The 18,005-nt window shown below is 44.2% G+C and overlaps 1 protein-coding gene across 10 annotated transcripts in view; it reads right to left on the minus strand.

The window, feature by feature from the left end:
* ANKS1A (ankyrin repeat and sterile alpha motif domain containing 1A) overlaps window positions 1-18,005 on the minus strand; it is a 110,275-nt gene that overhangs the window by 63,837 nt on the left and 28,433 nt on the right. For 7 of the 10 annotated variants that reach the window (XR_012677306.1, XM_075174070.1, XM_075174076.1 and 4 more), the window contains 9 exons: window positions 17,152-17,308; window positions 15,173-15,235; window positions 9,064-9,360; window positions 8,314-8,389; window positions 7,907-8,008; window positions 6,529-6,624; window positions 6,222-6,418; window positions 4,263-4,355; window positions 211-328 (listed from right to left, as the gene is read on the minus strand). Coding sequence is in view for 9 of the 10 variants with exons in the window: in XM_075174070.1 (XP_075030171.1) it covers window positions 211-328; window positions 4,263-4,355; window positions 6,222-6,418; window positions 6,529-6,624; window positions 7,907-8,008; window positions 8,314-8,389; window positions 9,064-9,360; window positions 15,173-15,235; window positions 17,152-17,308 (1,199 nt within the window). In the remaining variant the exon portion in view is untranslated. Of the gene's footprint in view, window positions 1-210; window positions 329-4,262; window positions 4,356-6,221; window positions 6,419-6,528; window positions 6,625-7,906; window positions 8,009-8,313; window positions 8,390-9,063; window positions 9,422-15,172; window positions 15,236-17,151; window positions 17,309-18,005 lie in introns of all 10 variants that reach the window. The other 3 variants (XM_075174075.1, XM_075174079.1, XM_075174077.1) reach the window with 2 other exon arrangements.

Consider the following 18,005-nt stretch of genomic DNA (forward strand, 5'->3'; position numbering starts at 1 on the left):
GAGTTCCCCTTCCTCTGTGTACATTTTGTACAGGAACATTTAGATCTCTCCTTTATAAAAGTGAGATTACCAGGAAACAAAACAATTGCAATCCAGACCCCAGCCACCCCACCCAACAAAGAGTTTGATTGTTCCCGTTACTCTCTGCCCTCTATATTTTCCTTAAATGCATCTAAGCAAACAGCTCTGCTTTTTGGATGGGTCACTTACCTTTTGTTTTCCTATCCACCGCAACTGGCTTTTTAGTTTCTGCTGTAAGCAACAGCTCGTAAGGGTGTTCCTCTTCCTCAGCTCCACTTCCCCTGCTCTTTCCTCGTGCAACAGAGGCCTAATGAAAAACAGCATAATGTAGTGCTCCACAAAGCAATGCTATTTATCCCAGCAATAAAGCACAAGGCCTCTTTATGCCATGGTTTAAGCAAGGAATTGGCAGAGGCAACACCTTCGCTGTGGAGTGTGATCCAAAATGTAATACTCCCTTTTCTTTTTTTCCCCCCTTCAAAAAAGAAGACCCAAATCCCCTTTATTTTCTAGTATTTAAGGTTGCTGACAGCTTTCTAGCACTGACCAACTGATTGACTGTGCAAAGTCTGCAGACAGCCTGGAGGGGGAAAAGAGCTGAGACCGTTATTCCTGTTCATCCCAACTCAGACTTACTGTTGCTATTGGAATTTGCATCGTCATTCACTATTTAGTTGCTGACCCTATTAGGATGTGGCTGAAAAAAAAAAAAAAAGCCCAAATCCCTGTCACCTTCTCAGAAGTCTCAGTATCTAGCATTTCTAACCTCAGGATGCACAGCGTATTTAGGACTAAAGAGCCCTCAGGCAACACTCTACAAACTCAGTTTGACCTCAGGATGTGCAGCAGCGGTTGTGCTCATTTAAATCCCAAAAAGCCTCTGATTAGAGCTTGTTTGTAATATTGGCAGACCCTCCAGCAAGCTGCTCTGGAAAGCCACCATCCATGCGCAGGGATGCGGTCTTGATGCAGGATCCAAATGAGTCTTGCTGCAGACTCGCACATGTTGGTCTACCTCAACGCCAAGGATGACAGGCATTCAACATCCTTAGAGCGCCACGTGTGCCATCCCAGTGCTAATGGGACTAAACTGGGCTTCAAGGCACCCTGCCTGCATGGTCAGCTGCCTTTCAGCACCATCTCCTGGCCAGACCCTGGCAGGTTGATGCAACCCCGTCCCAGGAGCCATGTGTGCCTACAGCCAACCGCGGTGGGGTCAAACCCAAGCCAGAAAGCAAGTGATACCTACCTGCTGCCAAGACAGGGAAGAACAGGTCTGAACAACACATCCCCCCAAGGAGGGCTCTCATACTGCTCACAGACTCCTGGAACTGCCACTGTCTAGACAGCAGACTAAGCATCACCTCCAATATCTTCCCCAAAGTGAAAGCATCTGAGTTGCTTCAAGGGCAAGGAGGTACCTACCCAACTGCAATCTAGCCAGGACCTCTGGAAGCTTAGGGAGTCTTGGAAAGACACCCAGGAGTCAGCAGCACAGACAGGAGTCCTGCATCCGTGTACTGTTCCTGCATAAGCCCAGCTGGCTTTTAAATCAACTTTCTCAATGGGAGGAAACGGGCCATGTCCAGCAAAGAAAGTATTTATTCTACCCGCTTCAAGCATGAGCTGTCAGGCAGACCTGCTCCTTTTCAGGTGAAGGAGCTCATAATGAGCAGATTAAGGGAAAAACTTCTGACCAGATGGTGGCACAAAAACATCAGACCATAACAGTAGGTAATAGACTCTCACCAGAGATCTTGGAAAAATACTGCACAGCAGCAGCCTGCCGTAACAGTTGTAGCCTGGATCTCAAGCCAGGCATCAGTATACTCCTAAGACTCCTGCAAATGATGATTATTGTGCTGCCCTCTTTCAAATGCACTGAATGCATTCGAAGGCAGTAGCTCCCTAGCAGCACACAATTCCCAGCTTTTGCTTTGTAAACTTTTGTGCATGCATTTATAGGCTTGGTTACACTTTGTTTTCTCCATCTCTCATCCTTCCAAGCTTTAAATAGAGTTTCAGGTTCAATTTCACTCAAAATGAAGACCATTGTTTGCTGGCAAACCGTGCCTGCTCTGTAGGCTCTGCAACCAGGAGTAACAAAATCAAATAAAACCTTCTTCCAATTCATCTTTCATTTATTTATACATGTTGGTTAGCATGTATAAATATTCACTATTAGCAAAGCCCCAAAATAAGATGATGTTAATAATGACCATGTTCTTTAAAGTGTACTTAATCCACAGCAGTGGACTTTGAAAGACTTTTTAAAGACTTTTTTTTTTTTGGGGTGGGACTCTCTCCTCCCCCACCAGAACTGCAGACCAAACTGCTGGAACAATCATGGCGCCTTGTCTTTTGTCTGCACTTCCCTTTCGGAGATGAGTAGTAAACAAATGGAACTGAAGTTTAATTTGACAACGCAGACTCTTATTCAGCTACAAACCCAGAAGGTTTCTGCAGATAGTGAAAGAAGGCACTCGAGCACCTCCAAACAATCAGCTCTTTTTGCCTGTTTGTACTAATGTTTTTCCATGATGAAAGTTAAAAGTTTCTTGTTTATGCACATCTGCTTTGACTGATAGCCCCATCTTGGCAACGGAATAAAAAGACTACTTTTGAAATTAGAGTTTGGCCCAACCCCAGAATATTCAATGACTAACTGTCCTGGCTCTAATGCGAGAGCAGGTCTGGAGGATGGCAGATCAGGATGCTGCTCCGAGACGTTTACAGCATTCCCTAAGCGTATTCCTGTTGACGCCTGCCCAACCCAGAGAGAACATGTACTGAGATGATAAATAATGAGCAAGAGTCAGAAAAGCAGGGCACCCCAGAAGTAGAAAGCAAAGAAAAAGAATCAGACCCAAAACTGCCTTATCGGTACATCTAGAAGGTCATTTCCAGGCAGCGACACACGCTGCCTGTAAGTTATATCAATGAAATTGATGCAAATCAAGATCTCCCCAGAGAGTCACTTTGCATACAAGTCTATTTGCCAGCAAGATTTTCTTTAACAGATCATGTTTCTAAAGCTGTTAATGGCAGGACAACACAGCAGGTGTTTTATAATTAAATATGGCAAGATAACTCAGCAGGAGCAGTCAACGCACGTTTCCCTCCCTCGTGTTTATCGTCATAAACAAGTTCTGCTTTCCAATTGTGCCGTGACCTGCTACCCAGCTCTCTTCTGCCCAGAGTTGGCCATGGGACTGGTTACCACACACTGCAAAACCATTTTAACAGCAGTGGAGAGATCAGTCCACAATTTCACATTTTAATTTTACTGTTTATGCACTGTTTGGAGCTTTACTCTCTCTATAAAAAGTCAGTTCTATTGAAGCGAATAACGTTTACTCATGTCTCATGTAGATTTGACATACTTCAGAAAACAGATCACATCTATGCCTTGTAGGAACTTCAGCAGATCAACACATTCAAAGCAAAGCAGCTGGTGAACGGGAGTCTGTTCTGACAGCTAGAGGCAGCACACACTCCTCTTGCTTTACATACAACCTACTGCATTTCGAAAAGCAAGGGAATCCTCAATATTTGGTTTTGCTTTGAAGATTTTCCTGGGTGTCAGCAGAAGTTGCCAAGACAGATTTGTGGTTTCACACACCCCCATACGCGGGTCTCCCGGGGAGCTCTCACATCTGAGGTTCACAGGCAGGTGAATAAAAATGAGCAAGAGGAAGCCCAGGAGCAACAATAGGAGAACTTTAGTTTCACCAAAAAGCAGCTCACACACATTGACCTCTGCAGAAGACAGCTTTAACATATGCTGGGCCAGACTCTCAGCTGAATTCAAGCCCCTGATCCCTGTTCACGTCAGTGGGACCCACAAGCCCACGCATCTCCTCCACAGCTGGAAGCTAAGAGGAAGCAGGAAGCCACAGCCCTCTGGGTTTCAGTCTCAAGTGAAGATGCATTTGGTGGGGTCATTACAAGCGGGCAACAGTCCACATCGCAACGTGATTCAGAAAAATCTCTTCCTAAGGGAATTCCCAGCCAAGAATAGGAAAGTGAGGCTGAAGGTCAACACAGAGGTGCCCTGGAAGAACCGCACAAAGGAAGTTCCCATGGCAAGTGACAGCAGCAATGCTGGAGCAAAAGAAAACTTCACATTCACAATCTGACTTGCAAGGGAGGTAATATCATAGCTGGCTCCTCCCAAATTATTAAAAAACTGTTCTTTAAACCACATTCATATAAAACATCCCAGATCAAGTCCCACGTACCTCACAGGAAGCACCATGGCCTATCTTCTTCTCCACATGCTGATCCTCCTCTTCATCAGGTGGAGGCTTGGCAGGCGGGGGTGGACGTTCTCTCTGCGATTTAGAAGACCACTGTCAACTGCCTTGTGTTAAAGCACGTCGCCTTCTGCTTCCACCAACACTACATCCATGCTGCTGTGAATGCAGCATGGTAAGGACCTCCTGAAATTAATCTGGGTGGACTAGAAGTTCAGTCCTAACAGCACAGAGCTTGGCAATGGTTGCTGCCTCTCCTCCTCCTCTCCAGCAGGATATCTGTTAGGGCAGAGAGCCCTTTCTGCAGATTCACTGTACTGCAGTCCTGTGGATGGACTGCTATTGATAACACAGACCACCCACTTCTGCTCCGCAGCGGTAACAATGCACAAGGCCAGCTCAGACCCACGTGAGCACCAACTATGCTTTCAGGAGAATAAAACTGCTCGGGTGGAAGGTGCTGTGTACACAGTTTTACTGCTTCATTACTTAAGCCAGTTCATTCAGACCTAGACCGGTAATCTCGATGGCATAGCATTTCACAGAGAAGGTCAGTAATGAACTCATGCAAATGGGCAGAAAGGGAAGACTCATATCGCTCGTGTCTTAATGAAACAGTAACAGGAGTAAGTGATTCCAGAGGCACCTTTTATAGTGGAAAACCCCAGAGATCAAGAGACAATGCTGCACTGCATTCCTCAAATATCCCAAGATTGCCTGTGGGCAGTTGGAGCTGCGCTGCCTTGTCTTGATGCAGAGCTAAACACATCTCTAGGTCATCTCCTGCCCTGCAACAGCTCCATCTAATGGCACAGGGAAAGACGGCAGAGGTGAACCGCTCACTCCAAAAAACTCAAGCAAGTGTTGGGATAAACTGCAGCAAGCTCCTGGAGCACGTCCCTCTTTCTTGTCCCTTTTCGCTGCAGTTCAGCCTCTCATCTTTTCTTATTTGCGATAGAGCTGAGCTTATTTCACGTCAAACACTATTAACACAGGACAGTACATAGATGGATATAAGTCACCAAGATTTAGTTAGTAACAGGATAGCGCATCTTGTACTGCATACCCTAAAGAGAGATCTGGCTGAAATATCAGTCTTCTAAAGCTTTTGTCTCATTTCTACTATATTTGCTAGTAGTACAGGAAAAAGGATGCACCTCTTTGCAGAGAGAGAGGAAGCATGGTTACAGTACCACCAGCAGTTTAATTGTTCATTCCTGCTTTGCCTTTTGTCCAAAAATACATCCTTGGAGCAGGCTTTGTAAAACCAACCAGAAAACAAACCCTGAAGCTGACACAGCATGCTGCAAGGCCAGCATCCCATCTGCCCCGTAGCAGTGTTGCCACCGATTGCTAAGGGGGCAGCAGATGCAGCTAACAGAAGGTGAGGAAGACTTCTTTGGAGACAGTTCCAGGAGCTTTGCATTGCCTTGTCAAGCCTTGAGTACCCTCTACAGATCTCTGCAAGTAATACACAAAAAACCAGTTTCCGCTGCCAACTAGTTTCCAACAGGATATTCTTAAAGATAATTTCTTAAGAGCCTTCTCTTGGGCAAAGCAGAGAGCAACAGAGATGAGAAAAATGCTCCACACAAAAGCTGCCAAAGCTTGCTTCTAGACAAGAAGTTAGCCCTTCAGCTAAGTGCGATGTCCTGACAAACCAAAATTCACAGGCACCAGTATTCAACTGCCAGAAATCAGAAGGATGCAACACGAGGTGAAAATCAGGCATGTAGAAGCGGCTACTCGTGGGCAACGCAATGGAAGTTATGTGAACAGGCCAGTGAAAAAGGAGAGGTACCTGCCTGCTCTAATCAATGTCAGGGATGGGTTTAAAGATTTCCTCAAGCTCGGGGATTGGCAGCCTGCTGCAAAATCATGAAAATGGAGGTAAGTTACCTATCCTTCTAAGGCAAGCAGAGATGAACACACATAGCTACATACAGGCCTGACTCCTGCTACTTTGAGACCAGTTGATTCCGCTTCCTTATTCACAGACTCTCGATCTGAAGATCTCCCACTGGCAAGGCTGTCCAGGGAATGGCAGGACGTTGCATTGTATAAAGCTTCATACGGGCTCTCCTCTTCTGGGTTCACATCAAAATCTATGATCAGTTCTGTAACTGCTTTTTCCACATCGCCTGTGAAAGGAAGAGAGAGACAAGAGCATCACTCGGGGCTTCTGCCCTCGGAAAGTCAGCGTTTGCAGGAAGAAGAGTGCTAGCGACTGCCGCGTTGCATGGAAGCCTACCCTGAGATATCCGGCACACAGGATCAGTGGCTGGAACAAGCGGTGCTTGAACAGTCTTCTCTGCAGCTTTGGCACTTTTCTTCCCAATCGTGTAATCTGCAATGAGGTGGGGTGACAGGGTCAGTTTATTTCAATCTAGTTTCACGTCCACTTCAGCATATGGTGATTCCTCCCTTGTGGACGGAAGGCCAACTGTCAGCTTATTAAGTCTCCAAAAAATAACCAAAGTACATTATTAAAACTTGCAGCTCAGATCCCAAAATAGAAGCAGGCGGCCTCTTTAATCACATGCACAAGGTTAAGGATGGTTCTTTGAACTTTTACAGAGTCTTTAATCAGAAAGCTGCAAAGCTCCTGTACGGACACAACATCATAGAGGAGATTACTTCGTGTTGTAGACACAAGCTACATCACTAAACAGAGATGCGGTCTAGTCTTCTGAAGTCGTAAGACAGCAGAGAAACCAATTCTAGCTGTGGTCCCCTACCCACAGGCAGAGCCAGAAACATTAAGACAGCAACATCTCATGCAGCTAGCTCACTTACAGGAGCAAACTGCATTTATCTGCAAGAACTTTAGTTTTAAAGCTCATCTTTGTCTTCAATTTCAGAATAGAGATAATACCTACCAGCCTCACAGGCAAAGCTTAATTAAAAGTCTGCAAAGTGCTTTGAACCTGTAAAGCTCTCATGCTAAGCATGAATAATGCACACCAGTTGCATACGCTTCTGATCGTTCTCCCCACAGCTGAGAGGAAATTGAGACAGCATAATTACAAGGTATGAATTTAGCTAAGATGCCACATTTCATTCCCTAACTTGGACAGACACAATGGGCCAAGCTCCTTTATAAACCACAAGTAATCAAGGCCTTTTCTGTAAATCTCATCTGCAAAATCCATGCCCAAGCTTCACAATGAAGTGAGGAGTAGGATGCAAGATCTGTGGATGACTATTTGCCTACGCAGACACATAAAAGATAGTTAATCCAAAACCATTTCTAAAGCTATTACTTTGCATTCTGCAAGCAGATTTAGGCTATCCTTAATTTTAATTAACTTCTAAAGTGAGCTAAACAAAGCTCAATTAAGCCCATTTAAACTGTAAAAGTCATACCACACTCCTTCAGCAAAGGAGCTAATCCCCCTAAATCCCCCCCTGGAAGTCCCCCTGCAAACACTTGCTCTGAAGACAGTTCACCCCAGCGTTTAAGCACCATTCCTTCCAATACCTTTAAGATTCTCATCAAGGGACCTGGCCCAAGGCTGCTTTGCTTTCAGCACTTTCCAGGACTAGAGAACAAAATCCTGTACTTGCACTGGCACAATTATCACCCCAAACTTTTCCCTCCTGCCCCCACACAGAGCTACACCACTTACCTTCGATGAGAGCTGCTATGTGTTGGCTTTTCTGAGAAGGAAGTTCCCTCACAATATCCAGAGCTGTCAGGCCTCTGTTATCCTTTATGTTCACATCAATACCTACGGCAATAGGTGTAGAGAAGGCAAAAGCAAGAATATTTTCAAGCTACGTGCAAATTCATGCCTTTAATCAAGTTAGAGCTTACACGTGTGATCATCGCTGGGGGCAAGGGGAGCTAAAAAAATGCTCTAGAGAAGCAGATTTAAAGCCAAACACCAGGAGATAACCTCTCCTATAACCCTCTCCGAGCAACAACACTTTGATAGCTGGTTGGAGAAATATGCTGCCACTATAAAGGGCTTTCCTTAAGTTCTGGGTGAAGGGATCACCATGTTATTGCTTCAAAAGGGGAACATTCTCTCACCTGCGGCCAGCAATATTTGTACCACATCTGTCTTGCCAAACAAAGCAGCTTCGTGCAAAGCACTGCCTTTTTCAGTCTGCAAATTAAATGGAAAATAGCATGAAGCTAGACAGTGGGAAATGGTGATGGAGGCATGTTTTAGAAGGTTACAGAAGCAATAAATATATGGCATCACATACAAGGCGTGGGCAACAATATCTACAACTGAGGACAAACTGTCAATATTACTACAATGCTGAGAATTTGAAATGGAAAATGGGATGGTCTCTTCAGAGAAACATGTGGGCCTGGGTTAGGGACCAAGAAAGGACTTTCTAAAGCTTAGCAAGAGGTCATGTCCTGAAAAAGAAAGACAAGACCACCACATACAAGCTATTGCTGTGAAAACAGCATATTCACAAGTGGCTTGATAGGAAAAGAAACAGTTTGCCTCCATTGCTATCAAGACTTCATGGTTTTGCGGGGCAGAACAGCTTAGGCGAAAGGGCTTTTTTCCCCCTCCCTCGCTATGCGTCTGGGGCTCTTTGTCAAACTAACGAGCAGGCGTGAAGCATGCACAGCACCAGAATCCCTCCGAGCAGCTTCTCAGAGCAACCAAGAGCTGAACAAACAGCCCAGAGGAAAACAAAGCTATCGCTCATCTTTCATAAAGGATCCCTCCAGGAGGAGGGTTAGGTGGAGCTCTCAGTATCATGGGGTTCCCCACTCCCCAGCAGTCAGACCAGCCCTTCACACAGACACTCCAGATACCTGATAGTTGCTATCCATGCCAGCATCCAGGAGGACATGGACTACAGTTTTGTGACCATTCCTAGCTGCCAAGTGCAGGGGAGTGTGTTTCTTAGTGTTGCAGCTTAAAAGATTGGGGTGAGCGTTCAAGAGCATCTTCACGACTTCCAGCCTCCCATAGAGCGCGGCCAGGTCCAGAGGAGTCTCAAACTTGTTATTGCGCATGGTGGGGTCGGTCAGCTCCTCCAGAAGGACCTTCACCACCTCTGTGTGGCCGTACTGCGCGGCGCAGTGCAGCGCCGTCTCGTTGTCGTTGTTCTGGGGGGTCACAAACGCCAGCGCGTCAGAACGGGGGAGAACAGAGCTGCTCCGTGCCTCGCTCAAACCATTGAAGTTTAAATGCAAAAACAAGACAAAAAAAAGCAGTCGGGAAGCAGAGAGCCCAGTTTGAAACAGAGCCTGGAGCAATGTTTTCACCATTTCACTAGCCATTTACCAGGCACAGACATCCCCTCATGAACTCATCAACCGACCCACCCAGTAAAAGCTTCAAAAACATTCAAAACAATAAGCTTTACTCAGATATGGGAAATCTGCTCAACGGGAAATAGATGCTACATATGGAATAGCCGGCTTTCAAAGCACTGAGATCAAAATCAAGGGACCATGCTAAAGTTTAAGGGATTGTCGAGCTGTATCTGGATTCCCATTAATTCTGCTAGCACTTGGGGAAAGCAGTCTGTTATTTGTTGGCAGCATCCCACACTTTGGGGTGCCACAAAAATAAAAGGCTGCAATATATGACAGGCAAACTGCAGCATGAATTCTATCTGCTGTAGCTTAATCGTCATCATTTTAGATTTAAACTTCAATTGTTTCAAATCCTACTTATCCTGATTATAACAGTCATTCCACCTTTGCAATTCTGAAGCTCGCAAGCTGGCCGGTTTAGAGAAAGGGTGCATAAAGTTACATGCAGCTTGTGATTAGAAAGCTGTGCAATTAGATCACTCCACTAACAAGCCCTTGTAGTCAAGGTCTCAGGTCAACTGAGGGGAAGAGATGTCCAAGCCACAAGAGGACACCTCCACAGTGAAAGCCAGATCCAATTAATGCATGCAGCAACTGTCAGGTTGAAAATCAGCAATGCAAAGCAACCTAACACATTTCACTTGCAGGTGCAAAATAGGAACATTGCCAGATTTAAGAGAGCCTTTTCTCAAATTAAATTCACCTCAAGTTTCTAGTTTTACTACTGTGTGTTATACACAGAGGGATTTCTGTTTAAGGACTTCAGAAACAAATACTTATCTAACAATTTGACCCAAAAAACTTCAGTACAAACCGTTACACACGTCAACTTTAGCTGAAAGAATCATGGTTGAACTTGTCATTTTAAGAAGAGTTCCCATTAAAAAAAAACCAGAGAATGTACTTGTCTGGATGGAGTTAGAAGTACTACTTTAGAAACTGAATTTGATCAAAATACCTTCCTTTTTGCTTTGAGAGCACACGAGCTTTTTTGGATTCTAGGAGCAGTCAATATTTTGCACCATTTCACAACCATGCTGCAGAACTTGCTCTGTTGTACAAGTACTTTAATCCTATTAACGTGTTAAGTCATTCTAGGATTACAGGAGTCATGCATGCAAACTCCCATTTGTTTTTATCTGGTATTTGCATCATTTTTCAGCCACGTGAAAAGCATAAGGGAAGCGAGGAGTTCTGGAGAGGCTCTCTGCAGCTCCAACTTGTATTAAAACAAAGGCTAAGGAGGCAGCAACAGCCACATGCAGAAGTGAGATATTTAAGAAGGTAAGGAAAGTACGGCATCACTGTTAGCACAGAAGTTCAAAGTCAAACAACAGGCTCTATACTTGGAGTGGCAGAGGCAGCCATGGTGAAGGAAGGCACATACAAGTGGACAGAAGTTACTGTAGAATAAAGAAGTCTGCACATAAAATACACATACGGAGTGAGAAGGGGAGAGAATAGAGAACTACAGAGATTACGCTTATCAATCAGCTTAAGCTGCTGGTCTCGAGGCATTTAAAAGGTTGATAAATCGCATTATTCTTATTTGACAGGGAAGGGAACCCAGGTATTGGTGAGCCCATGACGCAGCCAGACCGAGGCCTCAGCCTGCCCCATAGCACGAGGGAGGTTGCTGCCGATTTTTGCAGAAACAGTAGAGAACCCCCGCCCCTCTGGAGCAGCAGGTATCTGCCAAAGAGCCACGGGGGGTATGCACAGCTCATGCCACGCTAGCCGTGGCTACAGGGGATTTCCACCGCTAGGACCGTCTCCCTCTCATCCCTCCCTGGCACAGAGACCACATCCCTCAAGGGTGCTTTCAAGCACACAGCAACTCCAAACACACCTGCCTGATGGCTCAGAAATGGGAACATAACATCCTTTAATAACATAATTGTTGAAGACTTCCCCCATCTTCACTGCAATTTAGTCTAATTTCCCTTAAGCAGGTCAGGGCTCTGACGCTTAGGATGAAATCCCCAGACTTTTCTCCTGCAACAGAGATCCTCAGGTGGCAAATTCCCCTGAATCATTACAGCAAGTCTTTCCCCGTCTCAGACTGTAGAGTGGAAACTCTCGTTATTGCATAAGTCTTTATTGCCTCCATTTTAGGAGAGCTTTGAGCAGCCAAAAATGCTGGAGCCATTCCGGGCAAGGGAGTTTGCCTCCCTTCCCCGCATCGCTTCTCCAAGCACAAACCAGAGCGGAGCCTCAACAATGAGCATGAGCGCTCAGACATACATATTTATCGGAGCTGGAAAAAGAAAATTCCTTTCCAGCAGCCAGAAGGCATGTGGGTTCAAATTTCAAAACTTCTTAGAAAAACAGAGCCCTCGACAGTGCCCAAGGGCTGCATTCTTGCAGGAATCCTAGGACCCCCCAATTCATAGTTGGGAGTGAGAAGCTGGGCTCATACGATGCCTGCCTACAGACCACAAACCGGGAACATAAGCTGAAATGCCTCTGCTTTCATATGGGCTTCATCAAATTTTTCAAGCCCTGGTAACTAGATACCACATACCATAGCCCTTATGCTCCTCATCACAAAATAAAATGGAGCATCTACAGCTCCTTGAAGTATATCTGTCTGCACTCCTGCTCTTAACACACCATATGAGCTATGATTGAAGAAAGGGAGATGGTTTAAATAAGGGTAAGTCCTCTAACTTTCTAACCTGCAAAGATTTGAACAGTCGAATAAACTGCCAAGGGAGACCATAGAACTGTCCTTCTCCAAGGTTTCTGAGAAGCTGCTAGACAAACACTGGTCAGGAATGGTTTAGGTAGACCTGATCCTGCCTCAGGGCTGCAGAAAGAGGCTACATGACCCTTTGGTCCCATCGAACCTATTTCTAAGATTCCTTTTTTGTAGGATTTTTGTCAGGGTGTGCACATCTAACGTAGGCTCGCCCTGTTAAAAACCTGCTATTTTGCCCTGTTAAAAACCCGTCCAGTGACACGACTGATCCTAAAGCACAGAACAGGGATGTCCCGCTGGCATCCACTCCATAAAGTTTCAGTTAAAGGCAGGAAAAAATGAAAGAAAAAAAAAAACCCTTAAGCAAAATCCAAACTTCACCAGGAGGTGACACCCAAGGCACATCACAACCTCGGGCACAAGGCAGGCCAGAAGGGTTGGCTGGAGCTGCCCAGGCAGTTGTACCATCTCCTTCACCTCCTTTTGCAGCACAAAATCTCCATCAGTGCCCCACATGGCACTGCCAGGAGCAGGATAAGGATGAACAGGCCTCCTTCCTTCCTGCAGGTGCCCAACAACGCCAAACACATTTCAGGAAAAAAAAGATCCCCATATGTCCAACTTTCGGGAGCTCTGCGGGTGGGTTCACTGCCCGGTTTCATTTGCAGACTCCAGATGGTAGGCTTCCACTTTTCTCAGCAGCCCATTTAGATTTATAGCACTTTAAACCCAATCTGCATGATTCATTTGCTTCCAATTAAAAAAGACAAAGGTAGTTTGTGCACTGCACAAACTTGAGCTATGTGACAGCTTTTTCTACTTTGGCTCTGCTTAACTGGTTGGTTCCTTCACACAAATTAAATAACCAAATTCAGGACAGCAGGAGTTACTGAAGCAAAAGTTGCTGCTCCATCTCTTCACTTTGCTTCTATCATTTGCTTTTCAGAAGTCCTTCAGGCTCGTAACAGACGCATTGCAGGGACCTCCCATTGAACAAAAGATGTTGAAAAGGAAGGGGCATAAAAAGAATCTGTTAACTATTTCTTTAACTTTTAGGAGAGCAATAAGCTTCTGGCTTTCTTATCTCTTCCTCAACAGGATATTGAAGTGTAGTCCAGCCTTATATAAATGCTTTCCCCCTCTTCTAAATATCCCAAAATGTTTGGAAAGATGAAACATCTTCCCTCAATCATTTCTGTACGACATCCCATCCTGCATGGGAGCTGCGAAGCTGGAAGCACCAACTAAGCACAGACTCTTACACTTTGCAGCTGGACTTTTTGTGGTTCTCCCACCTGCAGCGGGGCTATTGAGAAAACAGCAAGGTTGGCATGACAGGTTTGATTCCACATGCTCTTCATCAAACCTGGTCAGAAACTGGTGGAAAGCTGGTAGGAACTTGCGATGAACCTAACAGATTGCGTATAAAACATATCTCTCTCCTTAAAACCAAGGCAAAGATTTCAAAAACACTAGCCTTGTTCTCGAGAGCACTACAGCCATCTTGAAAACAGAATTGAGAGCTTAAAATAATGCACTTGTCAACAATATAAAATCCAAATTAGAATACTTCATAAACAAACATCCACAAGAAAGTGAGCTCCCTGTATATTTCACCTTTATATTCCTTCTTCATTCAACGTTTTAATGCTGGAGTGTGTAAGATTTTACTCTGTTATTGACAACATTTTAGAAAACTCCTTTCAGGCAACTGACTCGACTATGTTGTTTCCACAGAAGACGTTGGTGGTTGTAAAATTCCCATCTGGATTTTTGTAAAAATCACTGATAGGGATGAGCTTCATGTAAATATATTTGTGCTTAGAGGTATGCACTAGAGTATTTCTTGAAATAGAAGTCTGCAAAACCAAATGTAAATCCCAGCGGTTAGCAAGCTCAGGAACTTTGAATGTGTGTTTTTAAGGTACTGCAGATCAAGCAGAGTGAAAGTTTTAACTAAACTTTGAGAGACAGAAATCTGCCATGGATGGCTGGATCCAAAATAATTGGCTGGAAGAACTGTGGCATGGTAGCTGAGAGCAGAAGTATCTCATGATAAATCAGCAGACTATTATGCCATCACTGGCCTGCAGCTTCACTGTAAATAAAAATGAAAAATGGTGTCTGAGGAAACACCACCAGGAACTTTCTCATCTGCTTCCTCAATGGCTCAGCCTCAGTGCATCGTAAGTGCTGATGTCATGCCTTTTTGTAGCTCAAGAACCACTAAAAGCAAGAGAGGAGCAAAATAGGCAAGAAAACAGGAACAGGAGACTAGGGCTGAAGGGTCAGACGACACAACAGACTTAACATCAAAAAAAGAGAGACTGATGCAATAAGCAGGACATGAAGGACTTGGGAAGGGAGGCATGAACATTACTGCCTTCCCTTCTCCCCACCACCACCAAAAGAATTAACTCTCCATTCAAATGACAAATACATCATTATGCATTTTGTAGAAGAAAACGCAAGAAAATTCACTCCAAACAGCCCACAGAGAAAATGCATCCATGTTTAAGCAGGAAAAAAAATTTCCTTCTCTTTGCATTTATCAGCAACATTAGCACATGAAACAAAACCTAAAGCATTTTAATTGAAATAACATTACCTTTTGGAAGTCATCCAGCCAAATCAAGCAAACTGACCATCACCTTGAGTCCTACAAGGCTAAGCAATGAAGGAGCCCCCAGGAAAGTAAGGAAAAGCTTCCCTTAAATTATGTTTCTATAACTGCTTTGAAGAAAGAAACCCACAGTAAATAAATGGTCACATTTTACTTTTCCCCAAGCAGCTGCAAACTGAACAGGTATTATTGCAACTGGATGACATTGCACCTGGAAGCACACGAGTGCAGCTTGGAGTAATGATGCAGTGAAATGCTGACAGCAAAGTACACACCTTGGCATTGATATATGGGTCAAAGGGGCCGTACTTTTTGAGTTCTTTGATCTCAAGAGCATTCTACAAAAAGGAAGAGGAAAAAGAAAAAAAATGTGATAATGAAATGGGTGAGATATAGCAACAAAGCAATGGGTGACTCCCAAGGGGTGGAAATGACAGAACACAGCATCTTGTTCCAGTCAAAGCTATTAACAGCAGAAGCCATTCCAGCTGCCGATTCCTGTAACTTGAACCACCGTGCATTTCATTTACAAGACTCCAAACACAAGCAGCACAGGCTATTCGGCTGACTTTTCTCATTTAAAGAGGTTCCTACTAAACAGACGTTAATGAAACATTACCTGGAAGGATTACACTAAGCTTTTAATCTTTTGCAAAGGTTTCCCCTATACCTGTCCTACTCAGAGCAGAACAGTTTACACTCAGGGCCCTTAGTCAACTCTTATCAGATTGATTGTAAACAGCTAACTACACTTCTCCAATCTATTTAAACAGACTGAATGCCTGCAGCTGTGCCTGAAGACATTATTAACCACAGCCCCAAACTATCAACAAATACATTAAAACACACACTCTTAGTTATTTCTGCTCAATTGAGGAGCAGTAGTGAATAGCTTTACCACCATATTTTTCATTTCGTGATGCTTTAGAAGCAACCATTTAGCCTTGGAGCAGCCTCATGCATCAAGTTAGCCATCTTATACTGAAGAACAGAAGACTTAAGCATGGCACTTTGGTCCCCACAAAGTATGGCTGGAAGCAGGATTAGGACTCCTAGACCCGACTCTGAAGGGAGTTTGCTCCTCAGCGTCTGAAAAGTATACATCGCAGATCAAAATTAAACAGCAGAAACTCACAGATCCCAGCTGCTCATCTTGTCTTTGACAGATTTTGCTAAACTTGAGCCATGAGTATCTGACCTACTTGTGAATTAACTTCTGAATGAATTAATATACATTTTTAGCCTTGTGGTACTAAAGCAGACAAACTTATTTTCGTTTACTCCTCTCCTCCTGCATGTAAACCTGAGTGGTTTAGGAGTCGATTCACAGGGACATTAGATATTCCTGCCTTAGGGACAGGACAGCCAAGGGCTCTTGTAGCTTTAACCGTCTGATTTGGACCTGTTACTGCACATCTGCCCAAGCTCACTCAGCCATCAGTGGTTCAGTAACACTGCTCAGCTGGACTCACTCAGTAAATAAGTTCCCTTATCCAAAACTCAAACAAAAGAAATATTTGGGTCTTCCAGCAGCAGCATTTCAGAAATTCCCTGGAATTGTAAGATACCTGCTGACTTCCATGGGGAAGTTACACGGGAGCCAGCCCTCCAAAGTGGACACAGTGGCCGCTGTACAGAATAGCTGTCTCATACAAATCAATCCCTCTGCATCCTAGACCAAAAACTATCGGCTTGACAAAGGGAAAAAATCCATCAATTTTTTTTTCTTGCCTTATTGAGAAAACAATTCTTTAAGATTAAGCTAGGGATTTGTCTGGGGGCAAGTAGGGTTAAAATTATCTTACAACTTACAAATTAGTTAACTGGAGCAAGTGCTAGAGACAAGCCAGGAGAGTAGCTAAGAGAGCATGGCCAAAGACTAAACAAAGCTGCTTTGATTAGTTCCCAAAGAAGGGAGCCAATGTATCCTTTGACAAAACTAGAAACCTTCTCAGCTATCCAGCAACTGAAAGGAAAAACTATGGGTTAGTTTTAGAAGCCCAGTATGAAAGCAGGAGACTACTTCCTAGGTGTTGAGTGGTTCTCGTATTTACATATCTCTATATAAACGTTACGCATTCAACCACTAACTCAGAACTGGAGGTATTTGCTTTAGGCAGTGCCCTTCTTATCCCATTAGCAAGTAGGACTTTATAACAGTTGCTACTAGTTTGGGAAGGGTCAGGAGTCAGCTGAAGTAGTCTCTCCACCCGAGGGAAGCGATTCAACAATTATTAGAGAAAAATACGCAGACCTGCTCATTCACTTTAGTATGCGAAGGTCCCTGGTGGATGAGGAGCTTCACTATGTCTGCATCTCCTTTCCAAGCTGCCAGGTGGAGAGGGTAACAGCCTTTACAGTCCGCGACGTTGGTTAGTGCATCGTTCCTCAGCAGAACTTCCACCACATCCCTGCAAGAGAAGGAAACTTGAGTCCATAAGATATTCAGTCCTTGTTTCTCAGCTTACATTCTGCAGTATTTTACAAAAAGTTCATCTGAACAGGAGTATTTCAGAGATCCTCTTGAAATGTGATTTTAAAGCGTTCCTATTAAATGCTGCCCAAGGGAAAAAAAAAAAAAAGAAAGACTGCTGAGATGAGCTCAGGAAAGACCTATGTTACCTTCGTACTAATGGAGCTGAATAGGGACTGAAGTCATCCGCAAGCCACTCTGGTGAGAAGTGAATTGCACCAGCACAGTGAAGATGAATAAGGATTTTAACTCTATTCAATTTCTCAGTATCTTAAGTAGCAATGAACAATACAAGATTTACCACACTGAAGACTGGAGTTACTTAAAAATGTAATATGCACGAAAGCAAATTTTAAGTGGTGCAGGCACAGCAACACATTGGACACCAGACAGACTGCAGAGGACTGTTACTGGAGAAGCCACCTTTAGTACGTTGTTATATCTTACCCAAATTGCTTATAAATAAAAGGGTAGTTGAAAACATCAGTGTTTTGTCAAATTTTTAAAGAGATGTATGATCATACTGTGCAGCAGCCAATGCCTCTATAGCTTCACTGCACTGATGTTCTTCACTTCTTGTCCTGAAGATGGTGTAGTGCTGCACCATCGCCACGTTTTCCATGAAAACAGCATTA

This window comes from Calonectris borealis, chromosome 26 (genome assembly GCF_964195595.1).
Source record: "Calonectris borealis chromosome 26, bCalBor7.hap1.2, whole genome shotgun sequence".
Lineage (NCBI taxonomy): Eukaryota > Metazoa > Chordata > Aves > Procellariiformes > Procellariidae > Calonectris > Calonectris borealis.